The sequence below is a fragment of the Chiloscyllium punctatum genome, chromosome 10 (genome assembly GCF_047496795.1).
Source record: "Chiloscyllium punctatum isolate Juve2018m chromosome 10, sChiPun1.3, whole genome shotgun sequence".
Lineage (NCBI taxonomy): Eukaryota > Metazoa > Chordata > Chondrichthyes > Orectolobiformes > Hemiscylliidae > Chiloscyllium > Chiloscyllium punctatum.
In genome coordinates, this window is record NC_092748.1 from 24126918 (window position 1) to 24153327 (window position 26410).

The following is a 26410-nucleotide window of genomic DNA, read 5'->3' on the forward strand; positions in this document are numbered from 1 at the left end:
AATATCTTCCCACTTATTCATCAGTGTCTTGATTACTTAGTTACATTGATAACATCCACAGTTCTATACATTAGCAGATAAAATATTGGAAATTGGCAAGCTAGCCAGTGTCTGTGGGGAGAAACACAGTTAATATTTCAAGTGCGGGACCTATTGTCAGGGATGTAAAAAGTGTGAGATTTAGCTGCTTTGAATTAAGAACAAAAGAAGGTTCTTTGGGAAGAAATATCAAAAGAGAAGTTCTAAGATTGAGTGCCGGGCAGGAGAGCTTTAAATGACAGAAATTATGTTGGTGCAAAGCAAAAGAGAAAGGTAAAACAGAGCAAGAAACCTGTGATGCATCTGAAGTAACTAAGTCTTAAGAGATTTGTTGTCTGGGCAGTTTTCATCCGAGCAATTTGAGTGTGTCAAAAAATTGGGAACTTCCAATCTTGATTTATCAGTTCTGGCAACATGTGTAAAGAGAGCAACAGAGCTGTTTCAAGTCCAGTATGAATCTGCGTTAGACTTGAAGTATCAACTCTGTTTCTCTCTCTGTGCTTTGTTTTCATTTTAGTTCATTTGCTAGTATTGTTCAGCAGAATTTGAAGTTTTCCTTATTCATCTCTTTATTTTAGACTTTTGAAGAGAAGGATTGTGAAATTGAAGAGCTGAAAATACAGGTAGAGCAGCTTACAGTTGACCAGGATAGGTTACGTCAGTCAAAAGAAGAAGAAATTGAGCATCTCATTGAGGTTATAGAGAAATTGCAGCAAGAACTTTCTCTGCTGGGTCCAAATCGCCATGAAGTCAGTGATTCTCAGGAAGACCTTGAAATGTTGGGTTTGGAAAAAGACACCATACAAAATTCCGCACTTTCTCGGGGACTTAACGACAACCTGCAGCAGGAACTGGCATGTATTGAAGTAGACAATAGGGCTGCTGGAGACTATAAAGAGAATGGGGCAGCATTAATGGTATCTAAGCAAGACTCCCTTCAGCTCTTGGATAAAAAGGAGGCTCAGTTGCAAGAAAAGATTGTTGCTTTGCAAATTGACCTTCAAAACTTGCAAGAAGTTAATCAGCAGCAGTTGCAGGAAATGGGATCCTTGCATTTACAGTACAGCACCCTTCAGGAGGACAACAGTTTGCTGAGGACCCACATCTCTCAACGGGATGCTGATGTAGCTCTTCTCTCCTCACGTGTCCAAGAGTTGGAAGATGCTCAGGCTGAAAAGGACATGTTGCTACAAATGATTGAAAAGCAAAGGCAGGTGGAATTGGAAAAAATGGCATCTTTACCAACAAGAATAGCAGAGCTTGAACAAGAATTATCAGATAGGACAACTCAATTCCAAACAAGTTGTAATGAACTACAAACCTTACGGTCTGACCTTCTGGAACGTGACTGTGTGCTTCGGACCTTGAGACAGAAGGATGCAAATCATCAAGAAGAGCTTGAGAGATTACAGGGTGACCTGGCCAAGTGCGAGGCAATGAATGAAGAATTAAAAGGCCACCTGAAGCAATTTCAGAAAGAAAAGGAAGTAGTTGGCAATGATAGGACTACTCCAGAAATACAGCTGAAGGAAGATCTGTTGGTAAGTCATTATGTATTTAGTACACTTGAATATAATGCAACAAACATCTTTTATTTGGCATTTAAACTTGTACAGTGAATGATTTTTATGATTTTAAAATATATTTAACTGAAGGTTAAAGCACACATCATTTCTTTCTCCTCTTTTTGGCTAGGAAGAATTTGTAATAAATTTTCATTGTCTGAAAATAATGCAGATTTCATAGGTTGTTCTGAAAGCAATAAAATGTTCACATACATGTTTGAGATCTTGTATATTTTTTCCTTCATCATGAAAACTTGAGACAGTTTGCACTTTGTAGTGCAAGGATATAAAGTAAGGAATGACTCTGCTACTGCAGGGTGGACTCGAAGGTAAAAGGCTACAAAGTGTTCAAAATCATTTCATGGCTTTTTCTTGGCTAGGTTTTAGTTGATAGCATGTACAAGAATCACAGAAGAGTATTCATGGCAAATGTGTGGCTGCTCAGTCAAGATAACTAATGCTAACCTTTCATATGGAGACTTCTCAAATCCCAAATCTATGCCATTTTGGTGTATTTCTATGCTTGTAGAGGATGGAGAATGAGAAAGAAAATGTTCAAGATTATCATTGTTGTTAAAGTGATACGCATCTTCCAAAATGCACGCTTTCTTTCATACATTAATGGGTAGATCATATAATGGAATAGTATTTGGGTGGATGGGCTAGTGACGTAGTAATTTCAGGTCAAAAGTAATTTACCCAATGACCAAGATGCTGGGCCAAGATGATCTTAGAGAATGGAGTACATCCTTGCCGTACGCCTGTCAGTATGTTATAGATTCTCATCATGGTATTTCCTAAAACACAAAAAGCTAGGGTGGACATTGATTATGTATGAAAGATGTAGATAATATGAAGACTCGGAGAAAGCCACCACCTTTCGTAAGTCAACCCTTAGGACATTTTGCTGTAGTGGATTTTAGCTGATCTCATTCTTATCTTTAATATGCATCAGTTGCATGTCATTTCAACAACAAAACCCCTGCTCTTTTCTTCACTTTCACTGCCTGTCACCTGGAACTCAGAGTTCTCCAGTTGTCTGTTACCATCTCACTAACTCAGTTCAATGACCTTGGTCTGTAGGGCTCAGCTACTTGCTTCATTGACCAATTGTAACTCAGTGATCCAGGCTTTATTTGAGAATATAATAGGTATGTATACCCTGATTGTGTTTTGTTGTAACTTCAATAAATTAATGTTCCCAGATAGTGGATCTTCACTATATTGATGCTGGCTTGTAGCAAAAGATAATCAATAAAATATAATTTAATGAAGGTAAAATCTAATATTGTGAAGGTAAAAGATACGCAGGCTGACTGGAATAATCTTTCAGTTACAGGAGCAAAAGAGACTCAGAGAGTTGGAAGCGACCTTGCAGCAGAAGGAGCTGCTTGTCACCCAGCTAAGTGCAGAACGTGAGGGGCTACAGGCTGAGCTTTCTAAAGTTAAAGAGGAACTGAACTCTAGCACAGAGAAGATTGAAAAACTGCTGGAGGCTGAACAGGTAACAGTGATAGCTAAAGTAATTGAAATCTTCTGTCTTATGAATTGTCTTTAATTGAATTTTTTTTTAAGCAATCCATCTTGGAGATTGAAGTCTGGAGGAATTTAACACTTCACACTTTATCCCCACTCAGTTACACTGTAATCATTTTTAAGTAATCTCGTACATCTGTTGTTAGTTTTGAGTGTCTCTAGTTTATGAACGTATGAATAATACTGACAGGGAAAGACTTCCTTCTTCCAGCATTGTTTATACAATGTACATGCTCGCCACCCCAGCCAGCGATCACATGATCCCCTATTAGAAGGTGGAAGACCAGATTAACAATGTGATTTGCAGTTTTGGGTTGAAGAGAAGGACAATTTCAGGAAATTCCTTGCCAGTACCACCGGGCAATCATAATAGTCTAGGAAATAGCTCTGGTCATCCTCATCAGTACCCATTCCTTTGGAAGAGACTATTTCTTCTGAAACAAGTCCAGCTGTGCTTTGAAGGGATTCAGAAAACTGGCATCCATGACATGACTTGACACTCTGTTCCAGAGGTTCACAATTCTCTGGGCAAAGAATAGCCGCTTGATACTTAACCCTGCTCTGACCATCTGCAATTTGCAATTGTGATCCCTGGGGTTCTCAGTCTACTTAATTGGAACAACCCATCAACTCAAATTTACTTATCATTGCTTCAGAAAAGATTTACAAGGATGTAGCCAGGGTTGGCATATTTCAGCTATAGGGAGAAGCTGAAGAGGCTGGGGCTTTTTCCCTGGAAGGTCAGAGGCTGAGGGGTGATGTTATTGAGGTTTTTAAAATCATGAGGGGCGTGGATAGGATAAATAGACAAAGTATTTTCCCTGGGGTGGGGGAGTCCAGATCTAGACAGCATGGGTTTAGGGTGAGAAGGGAAAGATTTAAATGGGACCTAAGGGGCAACTTTTTCTCAGAGGGTGGTGCGTGTATGGAATGAGCTGCCAGAGGATGTGGTGGAGGCTGGTACAATTACAGCATTTAAAAGGCATCTGGATGGGTATAGAAGAGGAAGGGTTTAGAGGGATGTGGACCAAGTGCTTGCAAATAGGACTAGATCAGGTTAGGATATCTGGTCAGCATGGACAAGTTGGACCAAAGGATCTGTTTCCGTGCTGTACATGTTAAAATCCAGGCCAGATGATGGCATTGTGGTAATGTCACTGAGTTGATAATCTACAGGCCAGTCTCTGGGACCATGTGTGCAAGTCTTACCATGGCAACCACTGGAGAAAAGAGGGTGAACATGTGGTTAAAAACAGTCCTGTGTCATAAAATGGGAAATCTCTTGGCTTTTCAAGTAAGCTTTTTATAGGTAATTATTCTTCATTAGTGCAGTTTCAGTGAAGTTCAGGCTACTGAAGTCCAATCTTGAAATTAAAACAAGTTCATTCAGGAGTGTTGCTGGAAAGCATTTTCTTCATGCATCATTTGAAACCAATGTAGATTTTTGTTCATTGGGATGTTGAGGTTATGGTACAAGTAGGGTAATTAGAGTTAAGGTCAGACGTGATTTTACTGAAAACTTAATTAGCCAAATCTTGTCACTCAGTAACTTTTCATTTCAGCACCTCCCTGTGTTTGAGTTCCACATGTTCACCTTTGTCTCCTACCCCTCCCCCATCCAACACCGGCACCTCCACAACATGATTCCCAACTTTATTTGACTAGAGAAATTTTTTCTGATTTAGCTATTGAATTTCCTGTGCCTGTATTGAGGGCCTTAACCTATGCTTCCCTCCTTAACCGTTATTAGTTTATCTCTTACCCCACTTAAACCATAGTCCCTGCGCTGGCTTTTTGAAAGAGCCATCTGGTTGATGTAACTCTCGTTTTTTTCTCCATAGCTCTGAAAATTCCGCCTACTCACAATTAAAACTAAGCCTCCTAACCTATCAATTCATGCAGTTCAGATCCAAACAATTCTCTGCGTAAAGAATTCCTTGAATTTCTGACATAGGTCTGCCCTTTTAGATGAATCAAATTCAGGAAGAGATAAAACTTTCAGCCCCTTCTGAAAATTTGGTAATGTTTTAAACCACTTTAGATCTATAACAAAGATTTGCCTCAGGACTCCCAATAAAGGTATGTGGGTGTGTAGCTTGTGAATTGTCTGAGATATTTAAGCTTCTGATAGGCCACAAGGTGCTCTTCCCAAATCACACTAGTCTTGAGCTAGAGAGTGTGATTTGGGCTATATCTGTACCGTTTGCCTGGTTAGTTAGCGAGGAAATGTTAGACCATTTAAAACCTGGGAAATCCACAACTTACAATCCTCACTCAGGCCCCTGTGCAACTAACAATGTTCATTCGCAGCCACCTACCCAGCTCACCTGCCCACCTACCACCAATGTTATAAATCATTTTTATTTCTTTCGTATACAGTGCTTCAATCTGGAATTTCATTGTCAACAGCTTACTTTCTATGGATTTTTTTTTCTATCTAGTTCTCTATATAGAAAGTCAAACAGTTTTTCTGATCACGAAATGACAAGTCACAAAGCTCTACAGCCAAAGAAAAGGCACTTCAGCTATTGCATCCATGTCAGTCAAAAATAATTACCTAACTATTCTAGCACTTGGCTCCAACCTTGTATGACTTAGCAATGCTTATGAAGGTCTCTGCGTCTATCACCATTATAGGTAGTGAACTCCACATTCCCACCACCTCCTGGGCGAAGAAGTTTTTCCTCACATCTCTAAACCTTCTGCCCCTTGCCTTAAATCTATGCCCTCTGGTCATTGATTTCCAGCACTCCACCAGAAGCAGGAATGTTTTCTCCTGTCTATCCTATCTGTGAGATGTATGAAAATATGAGGGGTAATCATGAGAGTGGCACGGTGGTTCAGTCGTTAGCACTGCTGCCTCACAGCGCTAGGGACCCAGGTTCAATTCTAGCCTTTGGCAACTGTCTGTGTGGAGTTTGCACATTCTCCCTGTGTCTGGGTGGGTTTCTTCCTGGTGTTCCGGTGTCCTTCCACAGTCCAAAGATGTGCAGGTTACGGGCAATTTAGCACGGCTAATCCACCTAATGTTCAGTTAGGTATATTAGTCAGGGATAAAATGTAGAGTAATAGGGTAGGCGAATGGCTCTGGGTGGTCTTCGGAGTGTCAGTGTGGACCTGTTGGGTGAAATGGCCTGTTTCTACAGTGTAGGGATTCTATGATGATTCTATATTCCCTTTCAATCTCCCATGCTCTGAGAACAGAACCCCAGTCTGTCCAATCTTTCTTCATATCTGAAACTTTTCTAAAACTGAAAATGTAAAATGATGGCCTAGTGGTGTTATCACTAAACAATTAATCTGGAAAACCTGTTAATGCTTTAAGTTTGCATCTGCCAAAGCAAGTGGTAAGATATGATTTCAGTATAAATCTAGCATTAATGACTATGAAGTATTGCCAGTTGTCAGAAAATCCTATCTGGTTTACTAATGGCCTTTAGGCAAGAAAATTGGTCTAGCCTACATGTGACTCCAGCTCCAGAGCAATGTGGTTGACTCTTAACTGCCTTCTGGGTAATTAGGGGTAGGTGATAAATGTTGACCTAGCCAGTGACACTCATATCCTGGATAGAGCAAGTAGCCAAGGAATTTTTTCCAGGGTTGGGGAGTCTGAAATTGGAAGGCATGAGTTTAAGGTGAAAAGGAAAAGATTTAACAGAGACCTGAGGGGCAGATTTTTCTCGCAGAGTGTGGTACATGTATGGGATGAGCTGCCAGACAAAGTGGTTGAGGCAGGTGCGATTGCAACATTTTAAAAGACATCTGGATAGGTTCATGAATAGGAAGGGCTTAGATGGGTTTGAACCAAATGCTGGCAAATGGGACAAGATCTGGTCAACGTGGATGAGTTGGACTGAAGGGTCTGTATCTCTGCTGTATAGCTCTATGACTCTAAAACTAGTTTAATGGCAGGATCAGTGTGGTGGTGGCCATGTGTGTGCCACAGGGATCAGTCCTGGAGCCCTTTATTGCTTGTGATATTCACAAACGTTGCAAATGAGAATGTGAGGGTTAGAGGAAATAATAAACAAGTTTGCAGAAGATACAATAATTGGCTGAGTTGTTAACATTGGCAAGCAGGTCTTAAGTTACAAGCGGATATAAACAGATTGGTAAGATCAGTAGCAGATGGAATTTAACCCCAAGTGTGAGTTGATGCACAAGACGAGGCAGGACACCTGGAATTTCAGAGGAACAGAAGGATCTTAGGGTGATCCCTGAAAGTGGTAGGACAGGTGAACAGGCTACATAAAAACAGATATTGGTGGAGAAATCAGGTCTGGCAGCACCTGTGAAGAGAAAGCAGAGTAAACATTTCAAAACCAGAAGTGATAGATCGAAAAGTGGCTTAGCCACAGGAAACACAGGGTGGTGGTACAAGGCTATTTGTGTGACTGGAACTTTGTGTGCAGTGCCATGCAGTGCATGCCTTTAACAATTGAGGCACAAATTATAAAAGCAGGAAGATTATGTTGCACTGTACTGAGATGTGGTTAGGCTGGAATGCTGTGTGCAGTCCTGGTCACCAGACTATAGGAAGGATATGATTGCACTTGAGGGGTCTGGATTGGAGCATTTTAGTTATGCAGAGAGGCTGAATAAGATGAAATTGTTTTCTTTGGAGCAAAGAAGGATGGGCGCGGGGAACTTGAAGTGTATAAGATTGGGAGATATGGATAGGGTGGACAGAAAGCAGCTAGTTGAAGGGTCACTAACAAGGGGGCAAACTTTTAAAGGTGAAAGTCACAAGGACTTTGAGGAAATTATTTTTCATTTAGAGAGTGGTAGAGATCCCTTTTATATCGTTCCCCTCTCACCCTAAACCTATGCTCTTGAGATCTGGACTTTCCCACCCAGGGGAAAAAAGGACCTTGTCTATTTATCCTATCCATGCCCCTCATGATTTTATAAACCTCTAAGGTCACCCCTCAGCCTCCAACACTCCAGGGAAAACACCCCCAGTGTATTCAGCTTCAAAGTTTGTGACAAGATTTGTAGCTCGGGTGCTCGTTGTGGTTCTGTTGGCCGAGCTGGGAATTTGTGTTGCAGACGTTTCGCCCCCTGTCTAGGTGACATCCTCACTAAGGATATCAGCTAGACAGGGGATAAAACGTCTGCAACACAAATTCCCAGCTCGGCCAACAGAACCACAACAACGTATTCAGCTTCACCCTGTATAGCTACAACATGACCTCCCAACTCCTTTACTCAATGGTCTGTCCAATAAAATAAACCATACCAAACGTCTTCTTCACTATCCCATCTATCTGCAACTCTACTTTCAAGGAACTTCTATGAACACTTCAAGTGTCATAACATTCAAGCTTGTGTGCCTGGTGTGGGAAAATGAGACTAGTATAGTTAGTCATGTATGTTTGGTGATACAGATGCGATGGACTGAAGATCTGCTTCAGTTCTATATGACACTATAATTCTAACCTTACCCAAGAGAGATCTATGATATATTTTGTTACAGATCTGTAGCCAACTTTCCTCTAGATGTCTAGTTGCCCTTGATGTGTGACCACCTTCTGTGTTGTAACACTTCGACAGACCTGCTCACCCATCTGCCTTTCCAGGGGCCAACTTTGGGCTTCACATGGCCCCACTTGCTGAAAATGTTACAATTTGAGAACTTGCATCCATTTCCAATCTATCTTGGGGGAAAAAAAAGTGCCAAGCTTTGAGCAAGTTACATCTTGTTTTTAAACATTTTGTATATTCTAGCATTTATTTAGTACTTCAGATTCGAGCATTATTTTTGTTTCTGTTTCTAAGTGTAAATTTTACTGTGCAAAACATCTGTCAGCAATCTACTAGTAGATATCATTAATAGACAGGCAGGAGGCTGGAAGAACACAGCAAACCAGGCAGCATTAGGAGGTAGAGAGGTTGTCTTCTCAGGTATAACCCTTCTTTCAGGAGTGGGGGCTGGGTGTTGGGGAAGCTACAGATAAAGGGGGTGGTGGGGGCCGGGTAGTGATGTGGGTATGGGTGAAGACAGGTGGAGGGTACGACCTGGTTGGTGAATGGGAGGAATAAGTCTGGTTGGTGGCAGGGAGGAGTGGAAAGGATGAGGAGGTGCTGGGAAGGGAATCAGGGAACGGATAGAGAGGTTATTTGAAATTTGAGAACTCCACGTTGAATCCTCCAGGCTTTTCGCTGCCCAAGTAGAAGATGAGGGGTTCCGCATATTTGTGCTGTGGTTCGTTTTGGTAATGAAGGAGGCCAAGGATTGTCATGTCAGAAAGGGAGTGGTTGGGGGAGTTGAAATGGGCGGTGACTGTGAGGTCCAGTCGGCCCCTGCAGGCCCAGTTGCGATGCTTGGTGAACTGTTCCCTAAGTTTACGTTCAGTCTCCCCAATATAGAGAAGACCACCATAGGGAGCACCTGATGCAGTAAACTAGGTTGGAAAAGAGGCAGGTTAACCTCTGTCTCACTGGAGGGACTATTTGGGGCCCTGGATGCAGGTGAGGGGATGGTACATTGGCACGTTTTACATCTTTTCCGATTGCAGCAGAAGGTACTTAGAGGTTTGGGTGGGTTGGTGGGGAGAGTGGCGCAAACCAAGGACTGTTGAAGGGAATGGTCCTTGCGGAATGCAGAGAGGGGTGGGGAGGGGAAGATGTTCTTGGTGGAGGGGTCTAGTTGGAGTTGGCGGAGGTGTTTGAGGATGATGCATTGGATGCAGGGACTGGTGGAGTGGTAGGTGAGGACAAAGGGGGACTCTGTCTTTATTGCGTTGGGAGAGGGCCATCTACAGGGAATGTAGGTGGCGAGGCAGAGGGCTGTCTGAATGACAGAGGGAGGAAAAGCACGTTGTTCAAAATAGGTGGACATCTGAGATGCTTGCAAATGGAATGTCTCCTTGTCCGAGCAGATGCGGCAGAGGTGGAGGAATTGGGAGAATGGGATGGAGTTCTTGCAGGATGCTGGGTGGAAGAAGGTATAGTCCAGGTAGTTATGGGAGTCTCTAGGTTTATGGTAAATGGCCGTCTGGAGACTGTCACCCACGTTGAAAATGGTGAGGTCAAGCAAGGGGAGCTAGGTATCCAAGATGGACCAAGTGAATTTGAAGGCGGGGTGGTCATTGCGGGCAAAGTCGATGAACTACTCGAGTTTAGCCTGAGTGCAGGACACTGCACTAATGCAGTCATCAAAGTACCGATGGAAGAGTTGGGGCATAGTGCCTGTGTAGGCACTGAAGAGGGCTTGATCAATATTTCAGCGGAGAAAGTGAGGACTGCAGATGCTGGAGATCAGAGCTGAAAATGTGTTGCTGGAAAAGCGCAGCAGATCATGCAGCATCCAAGGAGCAGGAGAATCGACGTTTCGGGCATGAGCCTGAAGAAGGGCTCATGCCCGAAACGTTCTTCAGGCTCATGCCCGAAACATCGATTCTCCTGCTCCTTGGATGCTGCCTGACCTGCTGCGCTTTTCCAGCAACACATTTTCAGCTTTGATCGATATATCAACAAAGAAGCAGGCATAGCTGGGGCCCAGCCACGTGCCCATGGCTATCCCCTTGATTTAGAGGAAATGGAAGGACTTAATGGCAAAGTTATTGAGGGTGAGGACCAGTTTGGCGGTGCAGAGGGTATTGGTGGAGGGGGAGACTGGATGGGTCTGTTGGAGAGAAAGAAACACAGCGCCTGGAGGCCATCCTTGTGGTATATGGATGTGTATAAGGACTGCACGTCCATATTGAAGATAAAGCACAGTGGGCTGGGGAACTAGAAGTTGCTGAAGAGGTGGAGAGTGTGGTTGGTATTGCTGATGTAGGTGGGAAGTGCCTGAAGTAAGGGGGAGGGAATTGAGTTGAAGTAGGACAAGATGAGTTTGGTGGGAACAGTTCACCAAGTATCACAGCCAGGCCTGCATAGACCAACCGGACCTCCCAGTCACCGTCCATTTCAATTCCCCCAACCACTCCCTTTCCGACATGACCATCCTTGGCCTCCTCCGTTGCCCCAACAAACTACAGTGCAAATTGGAGGAACAACACCTCCAATCTGCCACCTGCACTGCCTCCACACACACACACCCCCGCCACTCCAGTCCTGAAGAAGGATTACATCTGAAACGTCGACTTCTTCATCTCCTGATGCTGCCTGGCTTGCTGTGTTCTTCCAGCCTCCTGCCTGTCTATTTTGGATTTCAGCATCTGCAGTTTTTTTCTGTCTCTAACCAAGTTAGATATCATTCAAACATTGAGATGGCTCACTGGCAACCTCAAGAGTCTAGTTCAGTATTGCAGTACAAATGTTTGGTTTGTTCTGAAGCAGGACACATCTGCAGTTTTGAATTCTTGTCTTTTCTAAATGACTGATCGCAATGTTTGCCTCTGTCACTTTCTTTGAAGGAAAAAGACCAGACAATTGCTGACTTGGAGATCCACACACGTAACCTGAAAACACAGGTGAATCAACTTCAAGAAGCCCTTTTGCAGCAAGAGGAGGAACTAGCTAACCGGGCGAAGGAAGTAGAAGACTTAACTGAAAAATGTCGACAGCAAGGCCTTGAATTGCTGCGACTGTCCAACTTGGAAGTAGATAAGCCACAAGTCAATTCTTCAGGTTACAAAGAATCTTCACAGAATATTGTTCAAGATGGACATCAGTCATGTCTCTATAATCAAGCTATTGATGAGAGTTTGTTGAGTTCTCCAGAAGTGATGAGAAAGTATGAAGAAAGTCTGGAATGGTTGAATGGACTGCACTCGAGCAGGATTTCTGAAATCAGTGGTGTTCACAGTACAGAGACAATACATAGCAGATCACTTGGATTTGAGAAGGATATAGATGGAGAGGACCAAAACATTAATAAAGACAAACTGTGTGGGAATTCTCCAGTGCCATCTGAGTATGAACACACTCTCTCAGAATCCTCTGATGCAGAGAAGGTGAGAGAGGCATAAAGTCAGTTTTAAAACATTATTCGACTTCACTGATATTTGAAATGTGATGACTCAATCAATACAGAATTGTAGAACTCCAGTTAGTTCACCTTTCTCATGATGCTGGCCAACATTTTTATTTCCTCTTCACACCTTGGTTTGATTTGAGTATCTGCCCTTCATCTTAAATTCAAATTCTGTTTTTAATTTATTCCTTTTTAACACATTCCTTTTTAAGCATTTTAATCTGCAGCGCATCCTCAATCAGCTAGGAAAAGTAATGGAAATTAGAAAATAATTTTTGATTTAAATGTATTGTTATCACCTGCTGAACAGAAATATTAAATCACATCGGTCAGAGCTAAGAAGTGTGAAGACTAAATCGCTGCATTTGAGATTCTGGAACCAGCCCATCTGTGAGAGACTATAATTCCTATAATGTTGTTGACTTTAGTTTAAATGAGTTGGATCTCCTCTGAGTCAAATGTGTGTTCTGGTTCTTCTCCTGCTTAGTGCCTCAGCTGTTGTCAGAAATTGTCTTTCATGTTTTTAAACTAGGATGAATTGAAAGTCACATTGTCACATTCTTCATGGTTGTTTTTTTTTGCCACAGGTACAAAATGATGCCAAAGTAGAAGTAACACTGTCAGCCTTGCAGGAAGGTAGAGCATCAACAATGTCAATCCCTGACTGGATAAGTGAAGGCTGTGGCAGCAGTAAGTGTGCCAAGGAAACAAAATGAAACAGTTTGCCCACTCTCATTAAAATTTTGTATGTTACACTGGAAGCAGTTGTTAATCTGAATGAATAAGAGCATATTTGTTCATCATATACAAGACTGACCTCCAATTGGAAACAGAGGACTGAATGTAAACAGGGTCTTTACTAGCTATATTTTTTCCTCCAGTTTTCATTCAAGAAGAGAGTCAATTTTATCCTATTTAAATAAGCAGATGTTTTTAACATGTTATGAATATTTCAGCGCCTTACAGACATACTATTAAAGTTCAATCCTTTGAGCTGTTTTTTTCCTCTAACCCTGTAGGACTAGGAATGTTAAAGACTACAGTGGGCTGCTTATGATGCAGATGAACCTATTCTGGGATACTTTTAATGCCTGATTTTGTGTGATTTTTGAAGTTGAGAATTAGATATGAATGGATTGCTCATCCATCATGTCCATGTAGTGGCAGTTGGTTTCATCATTGGATAAAAAGAATATTTTGGATTTCAGAATTCTGTTGTAACCTAAGGTTTTGGATGAATTGTCTTGGATTCCAAGCTGTTTTTTTTAAACTTTAAATTGTCTGCGATCAGCTATTTTAGTTATTTAATGGCAAGTGTCCTTTCAATATCTCATAAGAAATGGGTGTACCAGAAAATGAATAAGATTGCAGTTTTATTAGGAAGAATGGAAAAATAGTATCTGTCTCAAATTTCCTTTCACAGATACAAGTTTGGATCTGGGTGCAAAGCTAAATCAAGAGCTTGAAATAACTGAACGACTTGACAGTAGTTTTGTGGAGTATCTACGACATCGAGGAATTGCATTGGTTGACGTGGATAGTCAACAGAGGGAGCACAAAGTGTATGAGGAGGAAATGCCATCCCAACAGCTACAGGTTTGTTTAATTTTACTTTATAACAGTAAGATTGCAAGTGCTGAAGGTATGGAGATCTGGTGACATCGAGAATTTATTATAAACTAATAATGAAACCCCTTAAAATTACTTTTAGTAGTGTAATTTTGTTTTTTTAATCATACCAAGGTAGCTCTGACTGGATTTTTGGTACTTTGTTGATAGTGAACACTACTCACCTAATGCAGGAAATTTTTCTCCTCCTCTTAATCAGTCATCTTAAAAAAAAGAACACCATTTCCATTTGCTTTGCCCTTTTGGAATGCGGCTGATAGCTTCAGGTACTCTGAATGAAAAATCTCACTCCGCATGAAACTATCACAGGTTATAAACAATTATTAAAAGTATTTAAAAATTCAAGATTTGTAAAAAATCTATTTGTCAACTTTTTATTGTTTTTTTTTTAGTTTTTGAGGGTGGTGAATTAGTTATAAAAATTGTTCTGCTTCCAAAATCTCGAAGAAAACCCCTGGGATTTCCGAAGTACTTGCCAGTAATCAAATTCTGGGATTTGCAAATTTTACATTGAGTAGACCCAGCAGATGTGTTCTGACTACATTTCAGCACCCAATGTTTTGGCAGGAATCATCACAACACTGAAAGGGGCCATTTGGCCCACTGTACTTGTGTACATTCTGTTTCCCAGTCTTTCCCGATAAAGATGCACTTGTTTTTCCTCTTCATCTAGTTATCATGTTGTTGAATTTGCTTTCACCACTTTTTCGATCAAGCACCTTGGATCATAGCAAATCGCTACATTTTCAAAAAAAATTTCCAATCCTGTCTCTGGTTCTTCCAGAGAGCTCAAATCTGCCTTTTCCTGGTTACCCTTATTCCAATGTGAACAGTTTCTTCTTGTTGACTCTGTTTAAAATCTTTAATGGTTTTGAGAGTTTAACCATCCCTTAACCCGTGTTTAAGCAGAACAATCCCATTATGGTATCTAACCGTAATCCCTGATTATTATGATTTCATTGCAATTAATCTCCTCTATACCATCTCTAAAGCCTTTAAGTTTTCTTAAGGTATATTGTCCAGAATGGAGTATGATACTCCAACTGGGTACTGATCAATAGAATACTCTGTTTTATAAACAAATATATCAAATACAAAAGGTTCCATTAAACACACAACAGCTTTCTGAACTTTTACAGAATTCTTTGAAGGTGAAATAATGTCCTGTTTTCTGTTTCTACATAATAGTCATCATTTGGACTGTATTGCTGTACCACCTCCAAAATTGTATTCATTTTATTGATTTTTCTAAATGTTTTTGTCCTAAAGTTCAAAGTTAAATTTCATCTGCCTTAAGCCTACCTATATTTCTGGGTTCCTGAAATCGATTGAGCTGATTGTTAATCTTGAGTTGAATCAAAGTTACTTAGCTAGCCATGTAGATAAAAATAACCTTCTTTGTTCCTCATTGTTTACTACATTTCTTGAGCTTTGTAGCATCTGTGAACTCTGTGACTTGCACGTGGCTTCTATACCCAAGTGCAAGTCTTTGAGAGGGATGTGGGCCAAATGCTAGCAAATGAGACTAGATCAGTTTAGAATACCTGGTCAGCATCGGCGAGTTGGACAGAAGGGTTTGTCTTGGTACTATTTAATTCGATGGCTCTATTAGTATGTGTTTAAAAGAGCAGTGCTAAAAGTTACTTGGGAAAAGTCACTGTGTACCTTTATCATGTCTGTAAAACAGCAATTCACTACTTTCTGCTTTCTGTCTCTTTTGATTCCATGCCATCGCTATCTGTTTAATCCCACAGGCTTCGACTTTGCTCATATGTAAAATACTTTATTCAATGCTTTTTTAAGACCAATATATAAAACAATTGTTGGGAAACTAGAGCATCTGACTGCAGGTCTCTCTGATAAATTTGGACCTCAGACATGCGCAGACATGTAGAATGACATTTTGGAAACAAGTTGAATGAGCACTGCCAAGAATTCCTATCTCTACTATCAGAAGTTTAACAATAGATGCACTCCTGCAGAAAAGGCTTGTAGTGATTCTGCTGACTGAGTGTACACGATAACTTCCTTAACAGAAGTTTATTTAGACATTTGATATTGACTCCATGACAAGTATTGAAATTTTCCTGATCCAAGTAGAATCATAAAATACTATGCCAGTTTTTACATTACTCAAAAATACACATTCCCAATGATAAAAATTCTTCTCACCAGAACTTTCAGGTCATCTCTGTAATCTTGTATTGTATTTCAGGATTTTATTGTGTCTTCTATTATAATACTTTTAAATAATGGTTAAATCTAATAATTTATTATGAGAGACAACGCTGCATTTCCAGATTGCTTCCAATAGTCATTGTTGTAAATGATGTCGTGATTAAGGTTGATGTCGCATGTCTTTCTCCATCAGGCATTGCTAAAGACGGTACATGAGGAAGGCTGTCGGGTGTTAGCATTGTCACAAAGGCCTATTGCCTGCCCTGAATCTGAACCTGTCTCTGTCTTGAGCAAAACAATGGAAGAATGGCAACAAGAGAAAAAGTCACTACTTGACACAATTCAGCTACTGAAGGAGCTGCTTTCCAAAGCAACAGATAAAGATAATGAGGTAGGATTTCAAAGCTACTGTGCACAGGTGTGCCGATATCTTATACAACTAAGATGTGCAGCACCTCTCCTCGTCATCACATATACATTTCTTCACAGATTATTAAAAAGTTGAGGCCCATAAATGTTTCAACTGTGTAACATTGAGAGAGTGGCATTGCATGCCTAACCATTAAAATGTTAGTGTCTACATGCACTCCAAAGATTTGTCTTGCTTGTTCAACACATTGTGTAAAATAAAGATTATATTAGAAGGTCCATGTCAAATTCAGATGTACAGCAAGGAAACAGACCCATCATTCCAACTCATCCATGCTGACCACATATCCTGAACTAATCTAGCCCAATTTGCAAGCACTTGGCCCATATCCCTGGAAACCTATGTATTCATATACCCATCCAGATACTTTTAACTGTTGTAATTGTAATAGCTCACACCACTTCCTTTGGCAGCTCATTCCATATACGCACCACCTTCTGCATGAAAAAGTTGCCCCTTAGGTCCCATTTTAAAATCTTTCTCCCTCACCCTATGCCCTCCAGTGTTGGACTTCCCCACCCCAAGGAAAAGACTACGTCTATTTATGCAATCCATGTCCCTCATGATTTTATAAACTTTATACAAGGTTGCCCCCTCAGTCTCCGATGCTCCAGGGAAAACAGCTCCAGCCTTTTCAGCCTTTCAGTATTGCTCAAACTCTCCAACCCTGACAATGTCTTGGTAAATTTTTCTGAACCGTTTCAAGTTTCACAACATCCTTCCTATAGCAGGGATGCCAGAATTGTACACAATAATCCACACAATATTGCACACACAAGTGGCTGAACCAATGTCCTGTACAGCTTCAACATGGTCTCCCAATTCCCATACTCAACACCCTGACCAATGAAACAAAGCATAGCAAATGCCTCATTCACTATCCTATGTCTCTGCAACTCCACTTTCAAGGAACTTTGAACCTGCTCTGCAAGGTCTCTTTGTTCAGCATTACTCCCCGGACCTTACCATTAAATGTATAAGTCCTGTCCTGATTTGCCTTTCTTCACTGTCCACTACACGTTCAATTTTGGTGCCATCTGCAAACTTACTATCTATACCTCTTATGCTCACATCCAACTCATTTATATAAATGATGAAAAGCATAGTTACATCAGAACAGGAATAGGTTACTAAACCTGTTCCGCCATTCAATTGATTGCAATTGATTTGCATCCTAACTCCATCTGGCTCTCACCTTTGCCTGATATCACTGAGATTCTTGCTAAACTAAGCATGAACTATTATCAATCTTGTGATTAAAATTTATAGTTGCGCTACCTCTGTTGTCTCTTTTGTTTGACAATTGCTTTATTTTGTCATTTACTGGAGTTAATTCTTGACTGTAACAAAAGTTTGTAATCTTTCGTTAATTTTGACTATATAATCCTAGATCTGATAAATTAACCACAATGTGATTTTGTCAGATTACATAGTTTCATTTGTCATATTTTGTCAAATATATAAACTTGATCACTTTTGCTTTTAGGCTAATTAATGATATGGTTTAAGTTAATAATTTATTAAATTAAATGTTTGCCTGATGAATTAAAGCCCCATACCTTCCCTGGTATCACCCCATCATCTCCCTCCTTACAGCATGATGCCACTCTGCAATAATTTTTCTCCAATTTGATTCACATACTTGAATTTTCCATTCTGCTTGAGTCCACTCTCAGCCTTGTGCTTTTCTGTTCCCCGATGGCCTTGTCTTTTTCACAAAGATTTGCATACATAATTTATTGCACCATGTCATGTACAAATATAAAGACATTTTCTCATATCCTCCTATTCAAAATCTCTGTTCTCACCAGCTCAAGAGTACTTCTACGCATTGATCTGTTTTGGAGGTACTGATTTGTTGTAAATGGGTGCTCACTATATAGTTTCCAATTGAGTGCATTATTTACACTTTTGCATTCACTCTCACTTTTGGAATGATACATCCATCACTTATCCTTTCTCTGCTTTTGCCAATGATAGTGATTGAAATAATGTTTTGAATTAATCGGAAAAACTTAGAATAATAACCCTATCGTGAATTCGAATGATTAGTGATTTGGTGGAATGGGGGCACGAGTCATTAATGTCAAATTGGATGATGCAGGAAAACAGTGTTGATGTTGTAGTTTTCTTTTTATGCTTTCCTCGGATGTGGATGATATTAATAACACTTGCATTTGTTTTCTGTTCACTGTTACCCTTGATCACTTCCCTGAATTGTGTAGTCCATGACTCCTTGATGCTGTTTGGAAAGGAGTTCCAGAATTTTGATCCAACAGATATTGATGGTGGATGCTGTTGACTGTTTAGTAGAGATGGTTTGATTCTCTCAATGAGGATGGTCATTGCATGGTGTATGTATGACACAAATGTTACTTGCCTTTTATTGAACCAGACGTGACTGTTGCCCAGATCTTGCTACGTGCAGTAGTGAAGAGTTGTGAATGGTTTTAAACTTGGTACAGTCACATTACTGCTCCTGACCTCAGGATGGAATAGAGATTAATGTTATTGAAGCAGCATAAGGTGGTAGAGGTCAGACCAGTTTCTTAACGAACTCTTGCTGGGATGATTGATCTCCGACAGTTATAAATGTTCTCTATGTTTGATATGACTGCAACTGGCAGAGAGATTTCCCTGGTTCCTATTGAATTTGGTTGATGCCATATTTTTTTCAAATGCTGTTTTGATATAAGGGTGCAAATTTTCACCTTGTCTTTGGATTTTTGTCCATTTTTGGATCTAAGCTATAATGAGGTACTGAACGGAGTAATCCTATCTGAAAAAACTGGGAATAAGTAAACAGGTTATTGATGAATATGTGCTACTTAGTAATGCTGTTAATGACACCACTATCACTTTTGGAGTGTTTTGATGATTGAATATAGACATTTGAGCCCAACACTTGGCTGGATTGGATTTTTCTCATTTTGTGGAGAGTGCAAGTGAGCCATTTTCTACATTGTTCATTAGATGCCATTAACAATAATGTACAGACATTTTGGATAGGGGAGCAGCTGGCCCTTGAATGCAATTAATGTTGTTGGAGCTTTGCAGTATTCAGTACCTTCAGCTTTTTCTTGGTATCATGTATATGAATTAATTTATCTGATTAACAACATCAATGATGCTGGAAACATTGGAAGGGTGACGTTCTCAACAGTTTCTCTTTACATTTGAAATCATCAGAATTTGCAGTATTTTTGTTTTATTGACGTTGCTATGTCTGTTCTGAATCTATCCTATTAAGCATGTTGGAGGGTATCCTTTAGTGTGAAGATGGGGCAATGTCCCCGCAGGAGTTGTGGGGTGGTTACTCTTGGCAATACTGTCATGGATGAGCAGCAGATAGATTAGTGACAGAGAGACAAAATAGGTTTTTCGCTCTTGCTTCCCTTAAAGTCTGCTGTAGGCCCAGTAAAGTCACTATTGTTGATGCACATTGAAGACTCGCCCAGGGTACATTCTGTGCCCTTGCTGCCTACAGTGCGTTTAACATGGAAGAGTACTGATTTCACAACTGAAGGAGGGCAGTAATTGCTACATGGCAGGGTTTCTCCTGTCCATGTTTGACCTGAGCAGAGGTTACAGTTAAGCAATTTTTCACACAGGGTGGTGTGTGTCTGGAATGGGCTAACAGAGGTGATGGTGGAGACGAGTGCAATTTTGTCATTTAAGAAACATTTGGACAGGTATCTGGATGGGATCAATATGGAGGGGTATGGGCCAAACACAGACAAATGGGGCTAGTTTAATTGTCAAAACTGGGCAGCATGGATGCTGGGTCAAAGGGGCTGTTTCCAGGCTGTAAAGCTCTATGACTCTGTATGATTCTAAGAATCACTGGGGCGCCTCCTGTCTGAAAGTGCCACCATCTCTAGTCGGCCTGTTGTACAAATGATTGATGGAAGAATTTGACATTTGCTTTAAAATATGATGATCAGTAGGATTATGTAAGGCTATTCCTTGACTCCATTGTGGAGCAGCTACTCCATTTTTGGTGCAAATCTTTGGATGTTGGTGAGGAAGATTTTGTAGCATTGTCAAAATAAGTTTTTCCCCTGTCATATACAGAATTGGTCAATGCAAAGAAATTCTTGTGATTTTATTCTGCGTTGTCTTTCCAGCAGTGGAAATCTGAATCGAATGCATTCAGCCCAAAGGTGTGAAGTGCCTCACTGAGAAAAATGTTCTGGGCACAGTCACCAAGTCTGTTTTAATGCTCTAATGTAGAAATGATTACATTATTGATGGCAAATTGAAAAGTGATACAAATAAGTCGCTGTGTGACATGAATGAAGTGTTTGGAGCCCTGGATAATGGCGACGCAGGAGCAAAAAGGTTCAGTGATGTTCCAGTCACCTTAATGATTTGTTTGCTGTACTGCAATGTGTGTTGGAATAAAGGAACATCAATCTACTTGTATATGTCCATAACTACAGATATTATTTTTATGGTCCTATAATTATACTTAATTTTCGTTCATTGTTACCTACTTGCCAAGCTTGACACAGCAATTAAAATGAAGAAAGCTGCCACTTTATGTAGCTTCATTCAGTACCTCAGAATATCTTCATACAGTTTATAGCCAGTGAGATACTTGAGATGTAAACATTGTAGTAATGAAGAAGATATGCAGCCAGTTTACATAAAACTCTGACAGAAATTTGATGATAAACATATAGTGTATTCTTATGATATTAATTGAAGAATACATATTAACTAAGCCACAAGAGCTTATTGCCCATACTGTTTCAAATACTGTCGTGGGTTCATTTATACCCACCTGAGAGCAAAGATGAGGCCTTGATTTAACCTTTCATCTGAAAGGTAACATCTCTGATGTGGAAACGTTTCTTCAGTGTACTGCATTGTCAGCTGAGAGTTTTGTGTTCATGTCACCAGAGTAGGATTTAAACATTGACTCAAGATTGAGCCTGCCACATTGAACCAACATTGAAAGAATACCACAATGTGAATTAAATCAGGGTGTGAATCTATAGGGGTCCTGGAGCAGAGACCTGTTGGGTTTACGTGCATATCATTGAAGGTGGAGAGAACAGTTAATAGAGCTAAGATTCTTCTCAACTTTGTTATCAGAAATAAAGAGTACAAGAACAAGGAATTGATGTTGAACTTATTAAAAATACTTGTTAGCCTTCAGATGGAGTACGGTCGTGAGCCCCATTTTATAAGTAAGATGTGAATGTATTGCAGAGAGTGCAGAAGCAATTTACAAGAATAGTTCCAGGATCAAGAATCTTCAGTTATGAGGGTAGATTCAAGAAGTTGCTTTCGTAAAGGAAAAGAAGACAGCGGTTTTCAAAATCGTAAGCAAGCTGGATAATGCAGGTCAAGAAATGCTGTTCTGCTTGTGAAAGAAAAAACGATGAAGGCATAGATTTAAAATGATGTGCAAATTATGCAAAGGGTGATATTAGGAAAGTATTTTTTCCACGCTACATGTAGTTACGGTATGGAATGCATTATCTGAAAGTCTAGTGGAGGCAGATTCATTTGAGGCATTCAAGAGGATGTTATTTGGATAGAAATGAGTTGTAGAGATATGAGGAAAAGGCATGAGATTGACACTAGGTCATAGAAACATTGCAGAATGGGATGAATGGCTCCCTTGCCTGATTCTGTGAAAATTGCGCCAAAATCAGAAGTCTTGACTCCTTCCCTCATTCCTGGTGGGAACCAGAACTACGTATCTGAGAGCGGGGTAGTGACAGGATGTAGCGAATCTATCAGGAAGGTTATTCATGTGATGGAACAAAGAGAGCGGTTGAAGTGTGTCTGCTTTAATACAAGGAGTGTCAGAAATAGAGTGATGAACTTAGAGCATAGATCAGTTCTATGATGTTGTGGCCCTCACGGAGACATGGGTTTCACAGAGGCAGGAATGGTTGCTAGATGTTCTGCGGTTTAGAACATGGAGGGTGCTAAAAGAGAAGGGGATGTAGCATTGCTAATCAGAGAGTGCATTACAGTTACAGAAATGAAGATTGCTGAGGAAGGTTTGTCTACTGAGTCAGTATGTGTGGAAGTTAGGAACAGCAAGGAAGCAGCCACCTGATTGGGGTTTTATACAGACCCCCTGATAGCAGTAGGGAGATTGAAGAACTCATAGGCTGGCAGATTTTGAAAAAATGCAGATGTGGCAAGGTTGTTATGGGTGACTTCAACTTTCTCAATATTGATTGGAACCTCCTTAGTGCAGCTGGTTTGGATGGAGTTGTTATTGTCAGCTTTGTTCAGGAGGATTTCCTTACTCAGTATGTGGACAGGCCGACAAGGGGAGAGGCCACTTTGGATTTGGTGCTTGGCAATGTCAGATCTCGAGGTGGGAGAACACTTTGGTGACTGCCTCACGTTTACCACAGCCTTGGAGAGGGAAAGGAGCAGTTACCAAGGGAAGATATTTTAATTGGGGGAAAATAAAATTATGATTATATCAGACAGGAGTTGGGAAGTACAGATTGGGAGCAATTATTCCACAGAAAGGGCACAATACACACCTGTTTAAGGAGCAGTTGTTGTGAGTGATGCACAAGTTTGTTCCTCTGAGACAGGCAAGAAGAGATAAGGTTAAAGAGCCTTGGTTGACGAGAACAGAGGAGCTTCTCATCAAAAGGAAGGAGGCAGCTTACGTAAGGTGGAGGAGGCAAGGATCTAGCACAGCTTTAGAAGACGATAGGCTTACTAGAAAGGAGCTCAGAAATGGACTGAGGAGAGCCAGGAGGAGGCACAAAAAGTGCTTGGCAAAAAGGATTAGGGACAACCCAAAGGCATTTTACTCAGATGTGAGGAATAAGAGAATGATCAGGGAGAAGGTTGCTAAGCCGCTGGTGAAGATCTTTGCTTCCTCACTCTCCACAGGAGTGGAGAGCAGTGAATTGAGGGGTGCATAGGTTAGGTTATTTTATTTTAGATTAAGAATAATCTTTGGTACAACGTCATGGGCCGAAGGGCCGGTTTTGTACTGTACTGTTCTATGTTCTATGTTTTACCTTTACAGGCTGCTGCAAGTAGGAGGACTGATTGGAGAAGGGAGTTGCTACTGGCTGTGCAAGCAGTTTTAAACCAGGAACAAAAATCTTTCTTGGCTGAATTATGTTCACACCTGCACCACCAGTCTACAGGAGGAGAGAACTCTCTACCTACAATACTTGAACGCATTCTTAAAGAGCAGGTAAATTCTGATTTTCATTAGCTATCTCGGTGTCAGTAGTGTTCCTTTTGAAAGAATCTACATGGTGACATGAATTTCATAATTTGAGACAGTTTTATGATGTATATAAAGATTATAATTTGGTAAAAGATTTTTATTTCCCACGACCAATTTAAAGAAATTGCATGTTGAGATTTCACATCTTAAGGCTCTTACTGTAGCAAGCTAAAATAATGTCAACTAAATATTACTTGGATGACAGTTGGTATTATAATAAACTAGAATGCAGGTGTTCCTTATTAGATTCTTAACACGACTGATAGCCCCATACTTTATTTATACATCACAATCTCTGGAGAAATATAATTTTGTCTTGTAAGTCCTAATCCCTCCTGGTGGTCAGCAAGCTGTTTTCTCTCTGTTACTCTGAGACAAGTTTTCTCGAGTTCTTTAAAATACCTTCACTGAGTCTTCATGAGCATAGCTAAATGGCATTTCAGCAACAAGGCACCTCTTGGCTTTTCAATCTCTTGAAAGCATTCTCTGGCCAGGGTTCTGCTCTCATAGCCATAGTATTCCAGTGTCTTCCCCATCTGTCCCCATTTATAGGGTTTCTGAGTCTTAACTGCTAAAAATCACTAAGCCTGATAAAGCAAGGACTGCTTCTTCTCGCTTTGTGTTTAAGTATTAAATCTGCAACTTGGATTTAACTAGGACTTGATATGGATCCCTTGTCTGGGTTATATTGGCTTACCAGCCAGAAATAACAGGAGGCCACTCAGCCATTCTACCTTGAATTAAAAGAGACAATTAAAAATCACAATAATCTTACCAAACTTTGTATTTGTAACAGCAATTTATGGAATGAACAACTTTGTCTAATTTAACACATAAACATAATACTTGATTTATCAACCGGTCCAGATGTAATGAAGCTATTGCAAGATTATTTTTATTTGCAGTAGAAAGGATCATAGAAATTTAAGTCAGTATAAAAACCCATTGTCTCCATAAATTGCTAGAAGTGGTCTGCTGTTTTAAAAGGTATGTTGATGTCAGCAAATGAAAAAATGCCACAGCTCTTGTCTTTGAAGTCTGAGAAAAGGTGTAATTTCTGGATACCCTCCACACCCTTACTCAAATGCAACTTCCTCACTTATGCAACTTCCTCACTTATGAATCCCTATTTCATGAATAGGCATGGTAGACCATTGATAATTATACCAGGATGAAAAGTATCCCTTTTCACACATCCACTGCTTCCAATATGAATCACGAGTGATTGTCATCAACAACAGGGCCCTAGCTGTTTTTGGTTTTCCAATCCTTTCTCCATTCTGGAGATTGAAGCTATTTTTAATGTCGGTATTAATTGAGGCAGGTTAATTTAAGACAGGTGAGCAATCAAACATTGAATCATGTGAAAAGCAGAATACTCCAGTTGGAGGATATCTGAAAAACAGAAATTGTGCAAGTAGTCAAGAGACCTGACAGTATCTGCAACCTTTCTTCATAACGTTGTAAGCTGTTTGCTTCAGTTACTTTGATTTTACTGATTAAGCCTTTGGACAAAAAGTGATAGGCAACCTAATGAGACTACAGTTCCCTAGATCTGACAGCCTGCATTCTGTCGTCCATTGGTTCTAATTTTTCAGAATTCCTTAGTTTCTGGAAAGGCCTCAGTGAATCATAAGACTGCAAATAATGCAGAATTGCAGCAATCTGAACCTTTTACAAGGTGCACTAAAGCAACTCATCTAGTCTCCTTTTGACAGTACCTTCCAAACCAATGACCTAGGACATCAGATGCATGGGAATATCACCGTTTCTACATTCTTCTTCAAATCACACACCGTCTAGACTTGGAAATATATTGTTTATCCTTCATTGTTGCTAAGTCGAGAGTGTGGTGCTGGAAAAGCACAGCAGGTCAAGCAGCATCCGAGGAGCAGGGAAATCTGTGTTTTGGGCAAAAGCCCTTCATCAGGCATGAATGTGTTTCATTCCTGAAGAAGGGCTTTTGCCCGAAATGTCTGTTTTCCTGCTCCTCTGGTGCTGCCTGACCTGCTGTGATTTTCCAGCACCACACACTCAAATCTAATCTCCAGCAAGTGCAGTCCTCACTTCAGCCTTGCAAATGTAACAACCTATTCAAGGAAATTGAGAACCTAAAAGAAAGAAACTACAGCCCATTGGGAAAACGTAGTTATATAGGATAAAGGAAATAGCAGCATAGGTTTTAGAAAGTCACAATAAAGTTGAGTCACTCCGCTTCTGTGAGAAGGGCATTGTGTTTGACAAATTTAGTGGGGTTTCTTGATATCACAAGGCGGGTGCATGAAGTAGAAACAGCAAATGTAATATTATTAGATTTCTAAAAGGCATTCAGTAAGGTTACTGCTCAAGAAGAAGGCTCATGTTGGGACTATATTAGTACACATAGCTTCAAATGTTGCAATCCATGGAAAACCCACAGTTCCAGGATTTTGACTTAGCAACAATGAAGGATTAACAATATATTTCCAAGTCTAGATGGTGTGTGATTTGAAGAAGAATGTCGAAGCGCATCTACTGTCCTGGTCCACCAATATGGTATAGGTCATTGGTTTGGAAGGTACAGTCAAAAGAAGACTAGATGAGTTGCTTTAGTGCATCTTGTAAAAGGTTCACATTGCTGCAATTCTGCATTATTGATGAAGGGAGTGAATGTTGAAAATGGTGGATATGGTGAAAATTAAGGGGACTGCTTTATCTTAGATGGTGTCAGGTTCTTGTGTGTTGTTGAAGCTGCACTCATCCAGAACAGTGAAAAGTGAAGGACAACATGTTAACCTTGCATGTGTGACAAGTAATTAAGAAGGCAAATGGAATTTTGGCCTTTAAGGTGGATGGAATGTAAAGATAGGGAAATCTTATCCACTGTACAGGTCATTGGT

At 40.4% G+C, this 26410-nt stretch overlaps 1 protein-coding gene across 4 annotated transcripts in view; it reads left to right on the forward strand.

The window, feature by feature from the left end:
• Window positions 1–26410, forward strand: part of pcnt (pericentrin) — a 310379-nt gene that overhangs the window by 209394 nt on the left and 74575 nt on the right. For all 4 annotated transcript variants that reach the window (XM_072578710.1, XM_072578712.1, XM_072578709.1 and 1 more), the window contains 7 exons: window positions 618–1580; window positions 2938–3108; window positions 11504–12043; window positions 12651–12753; window positions 13487–13659; window positions 16064–16261; window positions 23322–23495. In XM_072578710.1, coding sequence (XP_072434811.1) covers window positions 618–1580; window positions 2938–3108; window positions 11504–12043; window positions 12651–12753; window positions 13487–13659; window positions 16064–16261; window positions 23322–23495 — 2322 coding nt within the window. The remainder of the gene's footprint in view (window positions 1–617; window positions 1581–2937; window positions 3109–11503; window positions 12044–12650; window positions 12754–13486; window positions 13660–16063; window positions 16262–23321; window positions 23496–26410) is intronic.